Below are 14,139 nucleotides of genomic sequence, written 5' to 3'. Positions count from 1 at the left end.
TCTCGAGTACCTCGACGTTAGGGGTGTGAGCGCTCCAATGGATGTTGAGGATGGAGCGGAGACAACGCTGGTGGAAGCGTTCTAGGAGCCGTAGGTGGTGCCGGTAGAGGACCCATGATTCGGAGCCGAACAGGAGTGTGGGTATGACAACGGCTCTGTATACGCTTATCTTTGTGAGGTTTTTCAGTTGGTTGTTTTTCCAGACTCTTTTGTGTAGTCTTCCAAAGGCGCTATTTGCCTTGGCGAGTCTGTTGTCTATCTCATTGTCGATCCTTGCATCTGATGAAATGGTGCAGCCGAGATAGGTAAACTGGTTGACCTATCACTGGTATGGGAACAGGCTGCATCACAGTCTGTTAATATCCCTAAACATAAAGCCCTTCAAAAGGTAGTGGATCCAGCCCAAAATATCACAAGCAAAACCCTCCCCTCTATTGAATACATCTACAGGGAACGCTGCTGTCAGAGGGCAGCAGCAATCATTGAAGACCCACACCACCCACCACACACTCTTCTCACTGCTGCCATCAGAAAGGAGGTATAGATGCCACACAACTCACATCACCAGGTTCAGGAACAGCTGCTGCCCCTCCACCATCAGATTCCTCAACAACAAACTCAATCAGACTCATTTATGGACTCTTACGTGTGCACTTTATTGATTTTCTTTTGTTCTCTCTGTATTGGACAGTCAGTTTATTTACATTCATTATCTGTTTACAGTTCTTTTATTTGTTTGCATGTTTACACTGTGTAGAGTTTATTTTTTGCACGATCAATTAGTGGTAATTCTGCCACACCTGCAGGAAAAAGGAATCTCAGGGTTGTATGTGAGGTCACATATGTACTCTTAGAATAAATCTGAAATCTGGTCTCAGTTTGGCTACTGTACAGTTGTACAACTGCCAGACTGACACTGGACAGTTGTACCAGGGCAGATGTACAGGTAATGGAGAATATGCAGGTGAAGGCTGAGTTGATGGTGGACATCTCTAATCATCTTGCATGGAGATCTCATCCTGGGCGAGGGAACCCTCTGCCCTCATGCGCAACAAAGACAGGATTTTCCTTGCCCTTACCCACCACTCTACCAGCCTCCACATCCAACATATCATCCTCTACCATTTCTGCCACCTACTACATGATCCTACCACCAGACACATATTCCCTTTTTCTCCCAGCCTTCTGTAGGGACAGCTTCCTCCATGTCTCCCTTGTCCACTAATCCCTTCCCACAAATCGCCCCTTGGCACCTACCCTGTAGGTGCTCCACTTGCACCCATACAAGCTCCCTCATTTGGGGCCCCAGTCCTTCCAGAGAAGCAACATTTCACTTGTGGATCTGCAGAGGTCATCCACTGCATCTGGTGCTCCCATTGTGGTCTTCTCTACATAGGAGAGACTGGACACAGATGGGAGATCACCTCAGCTCTACCTTCCACCAGTGGCCACCCATTTCAATTCCCCATCCCATTCGCTTCCCTGCACTGCCAGATTGAGATCACCTGCAAATTGAAGGAACAATACCCCATTGGGATACCCCAATCCTCCATTGAGCCAGTCTTTAATCCTACTCACCATTTTCCTTAGAATCACATTCTTATATTTTCTTCAACAATCTGTTTTGTGGGATTTCATCAAACTATTTTCTACATCAAATAAAGTATTCTTATCAAACTCTGTAAAAAAGAAATACAATCAAAACTACACCACCTTGACTGGAATTGTTGGATTGCACAAAAATGTTGGAGGAACCTAGCTGGTTACACAGCTTCTCTAGAAAGCAAAGATACATAAGCAGTTTCAGGCCTGAGCCCTTCATCAAGGTATGAGCAAAAAGCTGGCAGCTGTCTGAATAAAGAGCGGAGGAGGAAATAAGGGATAGGGGAAGAGCAGAGGCCCACAGGCAAGAGGTCAGAGGTGGTTATGAATGGGAGGGCAGAAGAAAAAAAGCTGAAATGTGATACGGGGAGGGGAGGGGAGCTGGAGAAATAGGGAAGAGGGTCGAGGCCTAATGGAAATGGGAGGTCCAATTAACAGACGAGGTGTCATTCCTTCACTGCACGCGGCCTCAGTTTGGCAGTGCATGAGGCCATGGAGGCATGTTGATATAGGAATGGGGTGTGAAAATGAAATATTTGGCCACTGTATTGCAGTGGATAGAGCGAAGGAGTTCAATGGAACAATCTCCCAGTCTTCCTCCAGTCTCTTTGTGGCGTCTGGGGTCAGTAACAATAGATGTGGAGGAAATAGAGGAGATGCCATTTGAAGGAGGAGGACATCTCAGATGTTCTGGAATTAAAAACCTCATTAAGGGAGCAGATGCAATGGAAATGGAGGAATTGGGAGAAAGGAATAAAATCATTACAAGGGACAGGGTATGAAGACGTGTAATTGAGGTAACTGGGCGTTGGGTTTGTTGAAAATGTCTGTAGAAAGTTTGTTTCCTGAGATGGAGACATAGAGAGAGTGATGTCAGAGATTGACCAAGTCAGGGTGAAAGTTAGCGGCAAAGTGGATAAAGTTGACAAGTTCAACATGGGTGCATGAGGCACCACCAATGTAGTTGTCAATATAGCAGAGGAAGAGTTGAGGAGCCTTGCCTATGTAGGGTAACTTGCATTTAATACTATTGTCTTGTTGCCTTTGATCTGAATCATTTTTAAGAGTGGGATGGTTAGTGTAATGATTAGCACAATGCTGTTTACAGTGCCAGCAACTGGAACCAGGTTTCAAAACCCGCGCTGGCTGTAAGGAGTTTGTACATTTTCTCGGTGTCTGCATGGGTTTCCTCCCACACTTCCAGACGTACTTGGGTTGGAGATCAATTGGGTGTATTTGGGTGGCATGAGCTCAAGGGCCGAAAGGGTCTGTTACCATTGCTGTATGTCCAAATTGGGGTCTTTCATGGCTTGGTTCAGCATCATGCTGAAGAAGATTGAAAAGAGGGTTGGTGCCAGAACACAGCCTTGCTTCACGCCATTGTTAATGGAGAAGGGTTCAGAGAGCTCATTGCTGTATCTGACCCGACCTTGTTGGTTTTCGTGCAGTTGGATAATCATGTTGAGGAACTTTGGGGGACATCCGATGCGCTCTAGTATTTGCCAAAGCCCTTTCCTGCTCACGGTGTCGAAGGCTTTGGTGAGGTCAACAAAGGTGATGTAGAGTCCTTTGTTTTGTTCTCTGCACTTTTCTTGGAGCTGTTTACATCCGGTACCGCACGGATGGCAGTCTCTTCAATCTGAGGCGCCTGCAAGCTCACACCGAGACACAAGAGAAACTTGTCCGTGAACTACTCTTTGCAGATGATGCCGCTTTAGTTGCCCATTCAGAGCCAGCTCTTCAGCGCTTGACGTCCTGCTTTGTGGAAACTGCCAAAATGTTTGGCCTGGAAGTCAGCCTGAAGAAAACTGAGGTCCTCCATCAGCCAGCTCCCCACCATGACTACCAGCCCCCCCACATCTCCATCGGGCACACAAAACTCAAAACGGTCAACCAGTTTACCTATCTCGGCTGCACCATTTCATCAGATGCAAGGATCGACAATGAGATAGACAACAGACTCGCCAAGGCAAATAGCGCCTTTGGAAGACTACACAAAAGAGTCTGGAAAAACAACCAACTGAAAAACCTCAGAAAGATAAGCGTATACAGAGCCGTTGTCATACCCACACTCCTGTTCGGCTCCGAATCATGGGTCCTCTACCGGCACCACCTACGGCTCCTAGAACGCTTCCACCAGCGTTGTCTCCGCTCCATCCTCAACATCCATTGGAGCGCTTACACCCCTAACGTCGAAGTACTCGAGATGGCAGAGGTCGACAGCATCGAGTCCACGCTTATGAAGATCCAGCTGCGCTGGATGGGTCACGTCTCCAGAATGGAGGACCATCGCCTTCCCAAGATCGTATTATATGGCGAGCTCTCCACTGGCCACCGTGACAGAGGTGCACCAAAGAAAAGGTACAAGGACTGCCTAAAGAAATCTCTTGGTGCCTGCCACATTGACCACCGCCAGTGGGCTGATAACGCCTCAAACCGTGCATCTTGGCGCCTCACAGTTTGGCGGGCAGCAACCTCCTTTGAAGAAGACCGCAGAGCCCACCTCACTGACAAAAGGCAAAGGAGGAAAAACCCAACACCCAACCCCAACCCACCAATTTTCCCTTGCAACCGCTGCAATCGTGTCTGCCTGTCCCGCATCGGACTTGTCAGCCACAAACGAGCCTGCAGCTGACGTGGACTTTTTACCCCCTCCATAAATCTTCGTCCGCGAAGCCAAGCCAAAGAGAAAATGTCCAAATTAAAAATTTTAACTTCACGATTATAATATATGTGGTGGTCTGTGATGTAGAAGTGACTAAAAAGATGTTTCTAAAGAGGCAAGACTCTTTACTGCTAACATTCTCAAACTGACAAGAATACATGCATATCACATGCAACATTCATTTTCCTGTGGGCAAGGCAGAATTTCTACTTATCGAATGTGTAGACTGTACTCAAGGAAAAGATACGTATATAAGAGAGAAATGCTGAAAAAATATTCAGAAATAATAACCAAAGGAAGGGTCCTTAAACGAGTCTCTGATTGAGTCTATTATTTAGGAGTCAAATGATGGAGAGGTAGAACCTAGTAGAATGAGGTACCTATACCTCTTTTCTGATGGCAGTAACGAGAATAGAGCATGTCCTGGATGATGTGGATCTTTGTTATTTCTCTCCAACGTGATTTTTCTCACAGTTTGTATATCCATAGATGAAGAACTTGAAAAGAGAACTGGATGAGTTTTGACTGGTTTTATCCCAAACTTATATTTTCTTTATTATTTACGGTGAATCTGTGAACCTATTACAGGATGCTTTCTTTATCGACTGTAAAAGGTCAGAGCTTCAGACTAACTGTGGACCTAAATTTAGTTACCTTGGATCAGGCCAGGCTGTGACATATTCATCTGAAGATGTGAATAGATAGCAAGACAGAAATCTTATTCAAAAATATGAAAGTGTGGAAGGAGAAAAAGAGAGTTGAGCAATTTGGGCAGGGCATAATTTAAGCATTTTATCTTTATTTTGTGAAAAGTAGAAACAGTTGTTATGAAATAAATAGCATAAACTAATTCAAAGAAAGGAGGAAATGGAGACATGATTGATCCAACAATTTTGGTCCTGTTCTGTCCAACAATTTTGGTCCTGTTCTGTCCAACAATGGCCCTGCATTGCAATATGAATGCAAAGTTGGCAGTTGCAGTTCGATTAGTTAAGTGTTTGATTTTTAAAAATATAGTTTTAGACATGCAACACGGTAATAGGCCCTTTCAGCCCACGAGCCCGTGCACCCAATTACACAAACTGACCTGCAACCCTGGTGTTTTGAACAGTGGGAGGAAACCGGAGCACCTGGATGAAACCCATGGGACACGGGTTGAATGTACAAACTCCTTACAGCTAGCACCAGACTGTCAGAGGCACTTCAGGCAATTTCTACCGATGGGAAACCTGTCTGCCTTACAGCAGGCAAAAGCAATTTCATGTAAAATGACACTTTTTATTACATGACAATAAATTGAATCTTGAAATCTAGTACAAGACACATTTTGAAAGGCTCTTATGAGATGCAATGAAATGAGAAGGCTTTGATGAAGTTGTCTAAATTTGGAATGAGCTAAATCCAGAATGCCAAATATGGATCAGTTAGACTGAAAGGCCCATTCTGAGCTGTGTGGCTCTATGATTCACATCCATTATTCTATATAGATTTTGTACTTAATACAAAAGCAAAATGTTGTAGATGCTGGAAATTGATGAAAAACAGAAACTCCTGGAAATTCTCAACAAGGCGGTTTCTGTGGTGAAGGGAGCAGTTAACTATTCAGGTCAATTGTCTTTCAACAGAACTAAAATGCTCATTTTGTTTTACTCCTTGCTGATGGTGGCTGACAGACTGAATTTCTAGATTCCATTGTAACTTGCTTTTGCTTCTCCATCTTCAATGGACGTTATATAAAGAAAATATGCCATCTTTTGGCTCTGCAAATAGCATTTCAAGAGTCGTTCATTATCAACAAGGTGAAGGAATCCCTTCACCATCCACTGTGGGTAAATGTTCACATGAAAAGCAGATAATCATTGTGACCACAGATTATAGCAGCTTCTACAGAGTTCTAGGACAGTGATTACTTTTCAAAACTCAAAATAAACTGATTTTAATTGTTTATCATCTACTCTTCCTAAAATAAGTGGCTATCTTTAGTACCTTCCGTATACTTTATGTGTAGTATTTTCCAACTACAAGGCTAGATGGAATTGCATTCACAGCAACTTCATCTCAGTCCAATGCACCTTCTTCATTGCTAAACCGACTGAAAATTTAAAAAGCAATCAGGTAAAAAGGGAGATCACCAAAGTACAGCGTGAATATATCAAATTCTATTTTATTTAAGAAAGATATTTATAGATGACAGTTACTGATTCTGTCCATTTTCTCTAAACTATAAATCAGTTACTCTATGAATGTCCAAAGTAGAATCTGGCAAATTGTGCTTGACAGTTATACAGGGAACAGAATATAATGAGAGGTTATGCTGAATATTTCAAGTTTCATTGTGCTGTTTATTTTTAATTTTCAGTTGCTAACTGCACTGCCATCCATGTTTTCACAGTTCACATGTGAAAAATATTCAACCATTGTGATTATAGTAAATACACAGAAATGCTGAAGGAACTCAGCAGGTCTCGCACTGTCTATAGGACGTCCATAGATAAAGATATGTAACTAACGTTTTGGGCCTGAACCCCTCTTCAATAAAAAGCAAACAGGCATCTGAATTAAAAGGCTGTGGAGAAGGAAAGAATATATCGGGTAGGGTTGGCTCCATGAATACAGAAATGGAGGAAAGGAGATAGAGGGAAAAGGAAATTATGAGACAGAGCTAGGAATGGGGGGGGGGGGGGGGGAGAAATAATGGAAACCAGATAAGTCAATGTTAATGCTATCCTGTTGGAGGGTGCCCAGATGGAATATGAGGTGTTGTCTCTCTAATTTGCAGGTGGTCTCAGTGCATGAGACTATGGACGGTTATGGGAATGGGGCGGGGAATTGAAATGGGTTGCCACTGGGAGATCCCCACGATTGCGGCAGACGTAGCCAAAGTCCTCAGCGAACCGATCTCCTAGTCTGCATCCAGTCTCTCTCTGTTGTAAAGGAGACCATAACAGGAGCAACGGATGCAGTAATTACCCTGGCATATTCACTTGGAAGTACTGTTTGGGACCTCAAATGGTGGTGAGAGAAGAGGTATGGGCGCAAGTGTACTACTTCCTGCGGTCAGAAGGATAGGTGCCACAGAGGCGATTTGTGAGAAGGGAGGTCTGGATGAGGAAGTCAGGCCCAAAAATTTGTAAATTATCTTCACTTCCTATGGATGCTGTGAGACCTCCTGAAATCCTGCAGCATTTTGGTATTTTTAATACCACTGTGATTGTCCACAATCTAATCAGTGCAAGAACTGAACCTGCATGGAAAACCTATTGTAAATTATAGTCTCCTCTCCTAACTGATTTTTGCCAGGACCAACTGCCAATTCCATCTTCCCCAACTTTCCACTCTTCCAAGAGTGAACATGGATGGAGAAAGAGAGAAGGCAATTCTAATCCTGTGCTTATTCAACATGTGATCATCTCTTTATAGTATTCTTGGCTCTTCAACCAAGAGGCAAAGAAATGGTATTTCTAAACAATTCACTTTATTTCCTTCCCATTTGCTTCATCATTCACTGTCTCTTTGATGCTGATAAAGAGGTCGGCTTGCCCAGCATTAACTGAGAATTAAATCCAATATCTGCAGGTCATGGCTGCTCTCCAAAACCATGCATAAATAATTTTCTTCGATGTACATTTTACAGTGTCATCGAGGATTCATGAAGATCGTGCAGGATGGCCTCATCAAACCTGGACCCGCATTGCCTTTACTTACAATAGCCGGTGCATATGACCCTTCATGGGGAAAGATGCAGGCCGGTTGAGAACTCCTGACTTCCTATTTCTAAAAATATCTCAGTGCCTTTTTGCACTTCTGGAACATATGTGGCATAACTGGAGTGAACCCAGCAATGAAGTGTTCCAGCTTCAAATTACATTGAAACCAAGTTGCTTAAATTGGTCCTGAAATATTCTTCCCAAATCAAATCAAATTCCAATTGGATTACTTGAATTTCTGGGCGATGATGCCTTAAGCCAGAGTTGATTTTCTATGTTGTTGAATCAGACTCCACAACAGCAGATGTGTGCAGCAGATCTTTTGAAAGTTTCTCTCGTGCTTCATGCATGCGGTGCTGAGCTTGCCCGAATGCCGCTGAGCAGAGAAAAGACAAAACATAGTTTAAAAAGTTGCAAAAACCTTCCAATCATCTCAACTGAGGTGAAATAATAAGCCCATGTGATCGATGGAAGGAAACTGCCACAACGTGCTTCCACCTTCCACTCTTACCAAGCATAGTGAAATCTTGAAGCAAGATTGTAATTGTCTTATTGAAGAGGTGACCAAGAGAACTGACAAAGGCAAGGCCATAGACATTGCTGAATGGACTTTAGCAAAGCAGTTGGCAGGTTGGCCCAGAGGGTTAGACCACATGGGATCCAGGGTGAACTAGCCAATTAGATACAAAATTGGCTTGGAGGTAACAGAAGGTTGTTTTTCAGATTGGAGCCCTATGACCAGTGGTGTGCCACAGGAATCAGTGCTGGGTCCACTACAGTTTGTAATCTGTATTCACGATTTGGATGGTATTAATAAATCTGTGGATGAAACCAAAATTGGTGGTATAGCAGATAGGGAAAAAAGGTTATCTCAGATTACAAAAAGATCTAGATCAGTTGAGAATGTGGGCACATTATATTTTACTCAGACATGTGGTGTTGTATTTTAGGAAATGAAACCAAGGCAGGATTTACACAATAAATGGTAGGATTCTGGAGAGTGTTATAGAACAGGGATACCCAGGGGTACAAGTACACAGATCCCTTTAAGTGGTGACACAATGAGATAGGGTGGTGAAGAAGGTAAGTTGACATGCTTGGCTTCATCAGTCAGCAGAATGAGTACAAGAGTTGTGACATCATGTCACAGCTGTACAGAATGTTGGTGAGAACACATAGGAGTATAGAGTGCAGTTCTGAATGCCTAGCTACAGGAAAGGGTGCAGTAAAAATTCACAAGGATGTTGACAAGACTGGAAAGCGCAAGTTATGAATAGAGATTGGATATGCTGGGGCTTATTTTCCCAGGGAGTGATCTTACAGAAGTATACAAAATAATAAGGGCCTAGGGGTAGGGTCAGTTTTGTTCCCCCAGGGTATGGAGATCTTCTAAACTAGGGATCATATGTGTTAAGGTGAGAGAGGAAAACTTAAGGGCTTCTGAAGAGCAAGCTTTTCACACAGAGGTGATGGGTATATGCAATGAGCTACAGAGGCAGGTACAATTACAATGTTTAAAAGGCATTTAGACAAGTACACAGAAAGGAAGGGTGAAATGCAGAAAAAAAGGGGCTAGCTCAGGTGGATTTCTTGGTCAGCATGGATGGGTTGGGCCAAAAGGCTGTATGACTGTGACTCTTGTGTAAATTAAAGCAGTGCACATCGACGGTATGAATAAAGTTTGTGATGGTCAAACTTTGTTAACCTGAGACCTTTAATAGTCAGTAGACAGATAGGAATTTCAATCCAAATCTAGGGATGATTTAAATGATAAGCCTTTGGAGACGATAGGCAGTTCCCAATACATTGCCTTGTCTGGACCCCAGAACATTTGATACCCTATTACTGTAGGAAAACAATGCAAACAGTAGTTTGACATTTTAAGCCAGAATGTTCTTACCATCTAAAAATAACAAAGAACCAAGTAGAAATTAAAACAGTAACTCTTATTAGCAATGTAGAGCTACACTATCCTTTATCCGGACATCTAAAATCCGGAAAATCTGGCAACTGGGGAGAGAGACGGCAGTGTGAGTTGGGCGGGCGAGGGACCAGCAGCGCAAATCGGGCAAGCGAGGGGAGGTGGGGGTGGGGAGAGAACAGCAGCTCGAGTCATGCGGGCGAGGGAACGGCAGCTCAAGTCGGTCAGGCGAGGGAGGGGGGGGGGAGAGACCAGCAGCGCGAGTCGGGCGGGCGAGGGAGACCAGCAGCGCGAGTCGGGCGGACGAGGGGAGAGACCAGTAGCACGAGTCAGGAGAAGACCGGCAGCGCAAGTCGGGCGGGCGAGATGGCAAAGCCACTGGAAGGGGGTGGGGGTAGATATGGCAGCACAATTCGGGTGGGTTTAAATCTGGCATTCCAAAATCTGAAAAAATCTGAAATTCGGAACACGCTGTCCCCCAAGGGTTCCGGATAAAGGGTCGTGTATCTGCACGATATAAATAAACTACTATGAATACTCTACTACCAACAAAAACTCACGATCCATTCCATCCGAGACGAGGTACAATCCTTTACTGCCTTTACAATTAAATAAATTATTACCTACCCAGAACGGAGTGGAAGGTAGCCTGGTGGGTAAATCCTCCCATGCGGTCCAGAACATTCTGTGATTGTTTTCTTGCCATGGTCGAATCCAGAAAAGTCCTATCAAAACACCGCAGCACAAATTTCAAATCAAAAACTGTTTTGTAGCAGCTCACGGGAGGCTTAATCGAACCAGCTCAGGACATTCTGAGTGATGTCGTGACATCACAAAGTGATGACATCATTTGGAACGTGTGGGGGGGGGGGGGAGGTTTCAAAAGCTGCGCGTGACTGAGAAAACGACTTTTACGGAACTTCGACTCGACTGCGCCTGATTATTTTCTCGTTCTTCATTTCGCACTGCGACAGATTTGCTACATTTTCATGGTTACCATCTGCTGCCTGAGTGGACTACCGCCAGTAAATATTACACAAACATTAAACACATGCATCCCTCGATCGATATTCCTTTGTTCCATTATTTTCCAATCTTACCACCAAACTTCAAAATTTCTGATTATTACTCTACATGGGTGAGTCCAATTCTTAATAATCCCCATATATATCCACTTTGTATGTGATTTTGTTGGAGCTGAAAATAAGCAAGGAAAATATTAGAAGGAAAAGTTTGGAAATTGTGTTTTTTTTTAAATTTAAATACCACCAGATTAAATTGTTTCTTCCTTATAAAGCTTCTGGGATAAAGACAGAAACATTCAACAGGTTAAATAGCATCTGTGAAAAGAGAAACAGAGTTAACGTTTCAATCTGCAGAGGTGGGGAGACTCTTCAACCTGAATTATTAGTTGTTTCTCTTTCTGCAAATGCTGCTTAATCTGTCGAGTGTTTCCGCATCTTCTGCATAATTTCAGATTTTCAGTATCTGCAACATACAGCACAGTAACAGAACGCTTCCGGCTCATGAGCCGTGCCCCCAAATATATCAATCAACCTACAAACCCCATATGGTTTTGAACAATGGAAACCCATGCAGACACAGGAAGAAGATACAAATTCCTTACAGACCACGCCAGATATGAACCTGGGCTGCTGTCACTCTAAAAGCATTGCGCAAATTCCTATGCTAACCGTTTTTAATTTTATGGATTTCTGGTGCCCACTAAATTCAGGCAGTCTGACAACTTGGTAATCAGACAGATTATCATCCTGCAATTTGATCCTTGCTGAACTATAATTCAACAGGCTCAAATTTCCTGCAAGAATTTGCTGAATTATAATTCAACAGGCTCAAATTTCCTGCAAGAATTTGCTGAATTATAATTCAACAGGCTCAAATTTCCTGCAAGAATTTGCTGAATTATAATTTAACAGGCTCAAATTTCCTGCAAGAATTTGCTGAATTATAATTCAACAGGCTCAAATTTCCTGCAAGAATTTGCTGAATTATAATTCAACAGGCTCAAATTTCCTGCAAGAATTTGCTGAATTATAATTCAACAGGCTCAAATTTCCTGCAAGAATTTGCTGAATTATAATTCAACAGGCTCAAATTTCCTGCAAGAATTTGCTGAATTATAATTCAACAGGCTCAAATTTCCTGCAAGAATTTGCTACGCTGGACGATAAAGATTTTCTTTCCTGAACACTTATGAGTGTATTTTATGGGTTTTGGGCTGCTGATCACGAAAATCACCTTAAACTTTTCTATTACATAATTTTTTTTAGATTTAACCTATTTTTGTGATTTCCTGCCATATTTTAAGTCTACTTCAAGCATACAAAACCATGAAGGGCAACGTGTCATTGAAATTTCATTTTCTGCATTCCCACTTGGACTTCTTCCCTGTTGATCTTCCTGCAGTCAGCGCTGAACATGGTGAAAGGTTTCACCAAGATATTGCAACCATGGAAAAGTGGTATCAGGGCAATTGACATCCATCAATGCTGGCCGACTACTGTTGAACACTGACACGAGGGGTATCAAATGCTGAGTCCAAATGAAAATCAGTGGCAAAACATTTTAGGTCAGTTGAATTAATGCAATGTGTCAGCATCATTTTGTTATTAAACCTGTTAAATTATATGAAAGTTAATGTTTCTCCAACTTCCTACGTTATACAACAAATATGAAAGTATCTTTGTATTCAGTTTTTACAGGAAGAAAACCTTCAGGAAAAAAAATTGTTGTCCAGTGTTAGTTGAACTGAAATGGCTTAGAGCAAAAAGTTCACCTAATATAGTCATAAAGTCTGAGAAATCAGGCCTTTGGACCAATCCCACACTAACCATTAACCATCTAATTAACTTAATCCCATCTTCACCCCCCCCCCCCCAATATTCTACCACTGACCCACATACCAGGGAAATTATAGTGGTCAATAATCAACCAACTCATCAGTCTTTCTGATGTGGGAGGAAACCAGAGTACCTCCAAAAAAAATCCACAAGATCACAGGGAGAATGAGCAAATTCCACGCATTCAGCACCCAAGGTCAGATTTGAAACCCAGGTCTCTAACTGTGCCTGTCTGCGGCCCTGTGTGCATGGCTCAGGCATTACATGAGTACATGAAACATACAGAAAATCTTAAGAAGAGTTTTTTTTTTGTTAAGGTAAAAGCTTTGGACCAACCGCTCTCAATTTTGCATTTTTTTTTGTGTGAATAAAGGAGGAGCACTTCCCACCACAATCTTCAAACAACGATTGCATCCAGTCCATTCCGCTCATCAACAACCAATGAGTCCTTGATTATTCACTTAGGTTGCTGAATGGTTACTCAAGTTCATGTGCTCTGCACTTAAGTCAGTGACTTCCCAGGTCATTCTTAATCTGGTAATAAGGGATACTATCTCTCCCTCCACAAACATCACTATTGTTGATATAGATAGACCTCACTACTTTGCTCAACAGTCAGGCCATGGATTTACACACCTGCATTGCTGCATGCAATGAAACTTGAAGGTTACATTTCCTGTGGTTTCTGTTCTGAAACCGAAGCGACTCAGCTTGTCTCCCTGAAAGCAAGGAAAATAATTTAATAGCTTCATCTATTCGCAGATCATAATCTACGGTATATCCTTCCACCACCCAGTCCGATACTTCCTTCACATTCCACAAACTCTTAGCATATCAATGGTTCAGAACTTATTTCCTTCCCTTCCCCTCTTAAGCTAAGTTTTTACAGATAGTCCCCGACTTATGATTGTAATGGGGACCAATGGTTTGGTTGTAACTTGGGGTTTGGTCATAAGTCGGGGAATGGGGACCTCGGGCTGCCGACAGTACTTTTAATACAAAATATGTACTTCTACAGTAGTTCGATAAAGATTTCTTTTTTTAAAAATTTGGTCGTATATGTGGGTGGACGTAACTTACATAGATCGGAAGTCAAGGACTATCTGCATAGTAAAACAAAAGTTTAGTTCAAGTTTATAAAGTAAAACAAAAAGCAAAGCACTTCAAAGGTGAAGAAACAACAAGGATTAAGCCAAAAATGTCACCCTAGATCATAGAAATGAGCAATTTGAAATGTTAAGTTCAGGTAGTGGATGGATGGGGAGGCTGAGAACACAAAGGGAATTAAAGTAAGGGTGTGAATTTTAAAATTCAGGAACTCAGCCAAAGGAAGGTTATTAAAGTTTATGTTGTAGAATGTTGGGTTAGTAACTTCTGCTAAAA

General features: G+C 42.5%; 1 protein-coding gene across 2 annotated transcripts in view; it reads right to left on the bottom strand.

The window, feature by feature from the left end:
• Positions 1 to 4,210: 4,210 nt before the first annotated feature.
• mks1 (MKS transition zone complex subunit 1) overlaps positions 4,211 to 14,139 on the bottom strand; it is a 72,736-nt gene continuing 62,807 nt past the window's right edge. The window contains exons 14-16 of one of the 2 annotated variants that reach the window (XM_069911524.1): positions 13,393 to 13,475; positions 10,523 to 10,620; positions 4,211 to 8,350 (exon numbers count right to left, since the gene is read on the bottom strand). In XM_069911524.1, coding sequence (XP_069767625.1) covers positions 8,247 to 8,350; positions 10,523 to 10,620; positions 13,393 to 13,475 — 285 coding nt within the window. In that variant the 3' untranslated portion in view covers positions 4,211 to 8,246. The remainder of the gene's footprint in view (positions 8,351 to 10,522; positions 10,621 to 13,392; positions 13,476 to 14,139) is intronic. The other variant, XM_069911522.1, reaches the window with a different exon arrangement.

This window comes from Narcine bancroftii, chromosome 14 (genome assembly GCF_036971445.1).
Source record: "Narcine bancroftii isolate sNarBan1 chromosome 14, sNarBan1.hap1, whole genome shotgun sequence".
In the NCBI taxonomy this organism is placed as follows: Eukaryota; Metazoa; Chordata; class Chondrichthyes; order Torpediniformes; family Narcinidae; genus Narcine; species Narcine bancroftii.
Note: the sequence above shows the minus strand (reverse complement) of the source record. Positions and strands in the feature narration are given on the sequence as shown.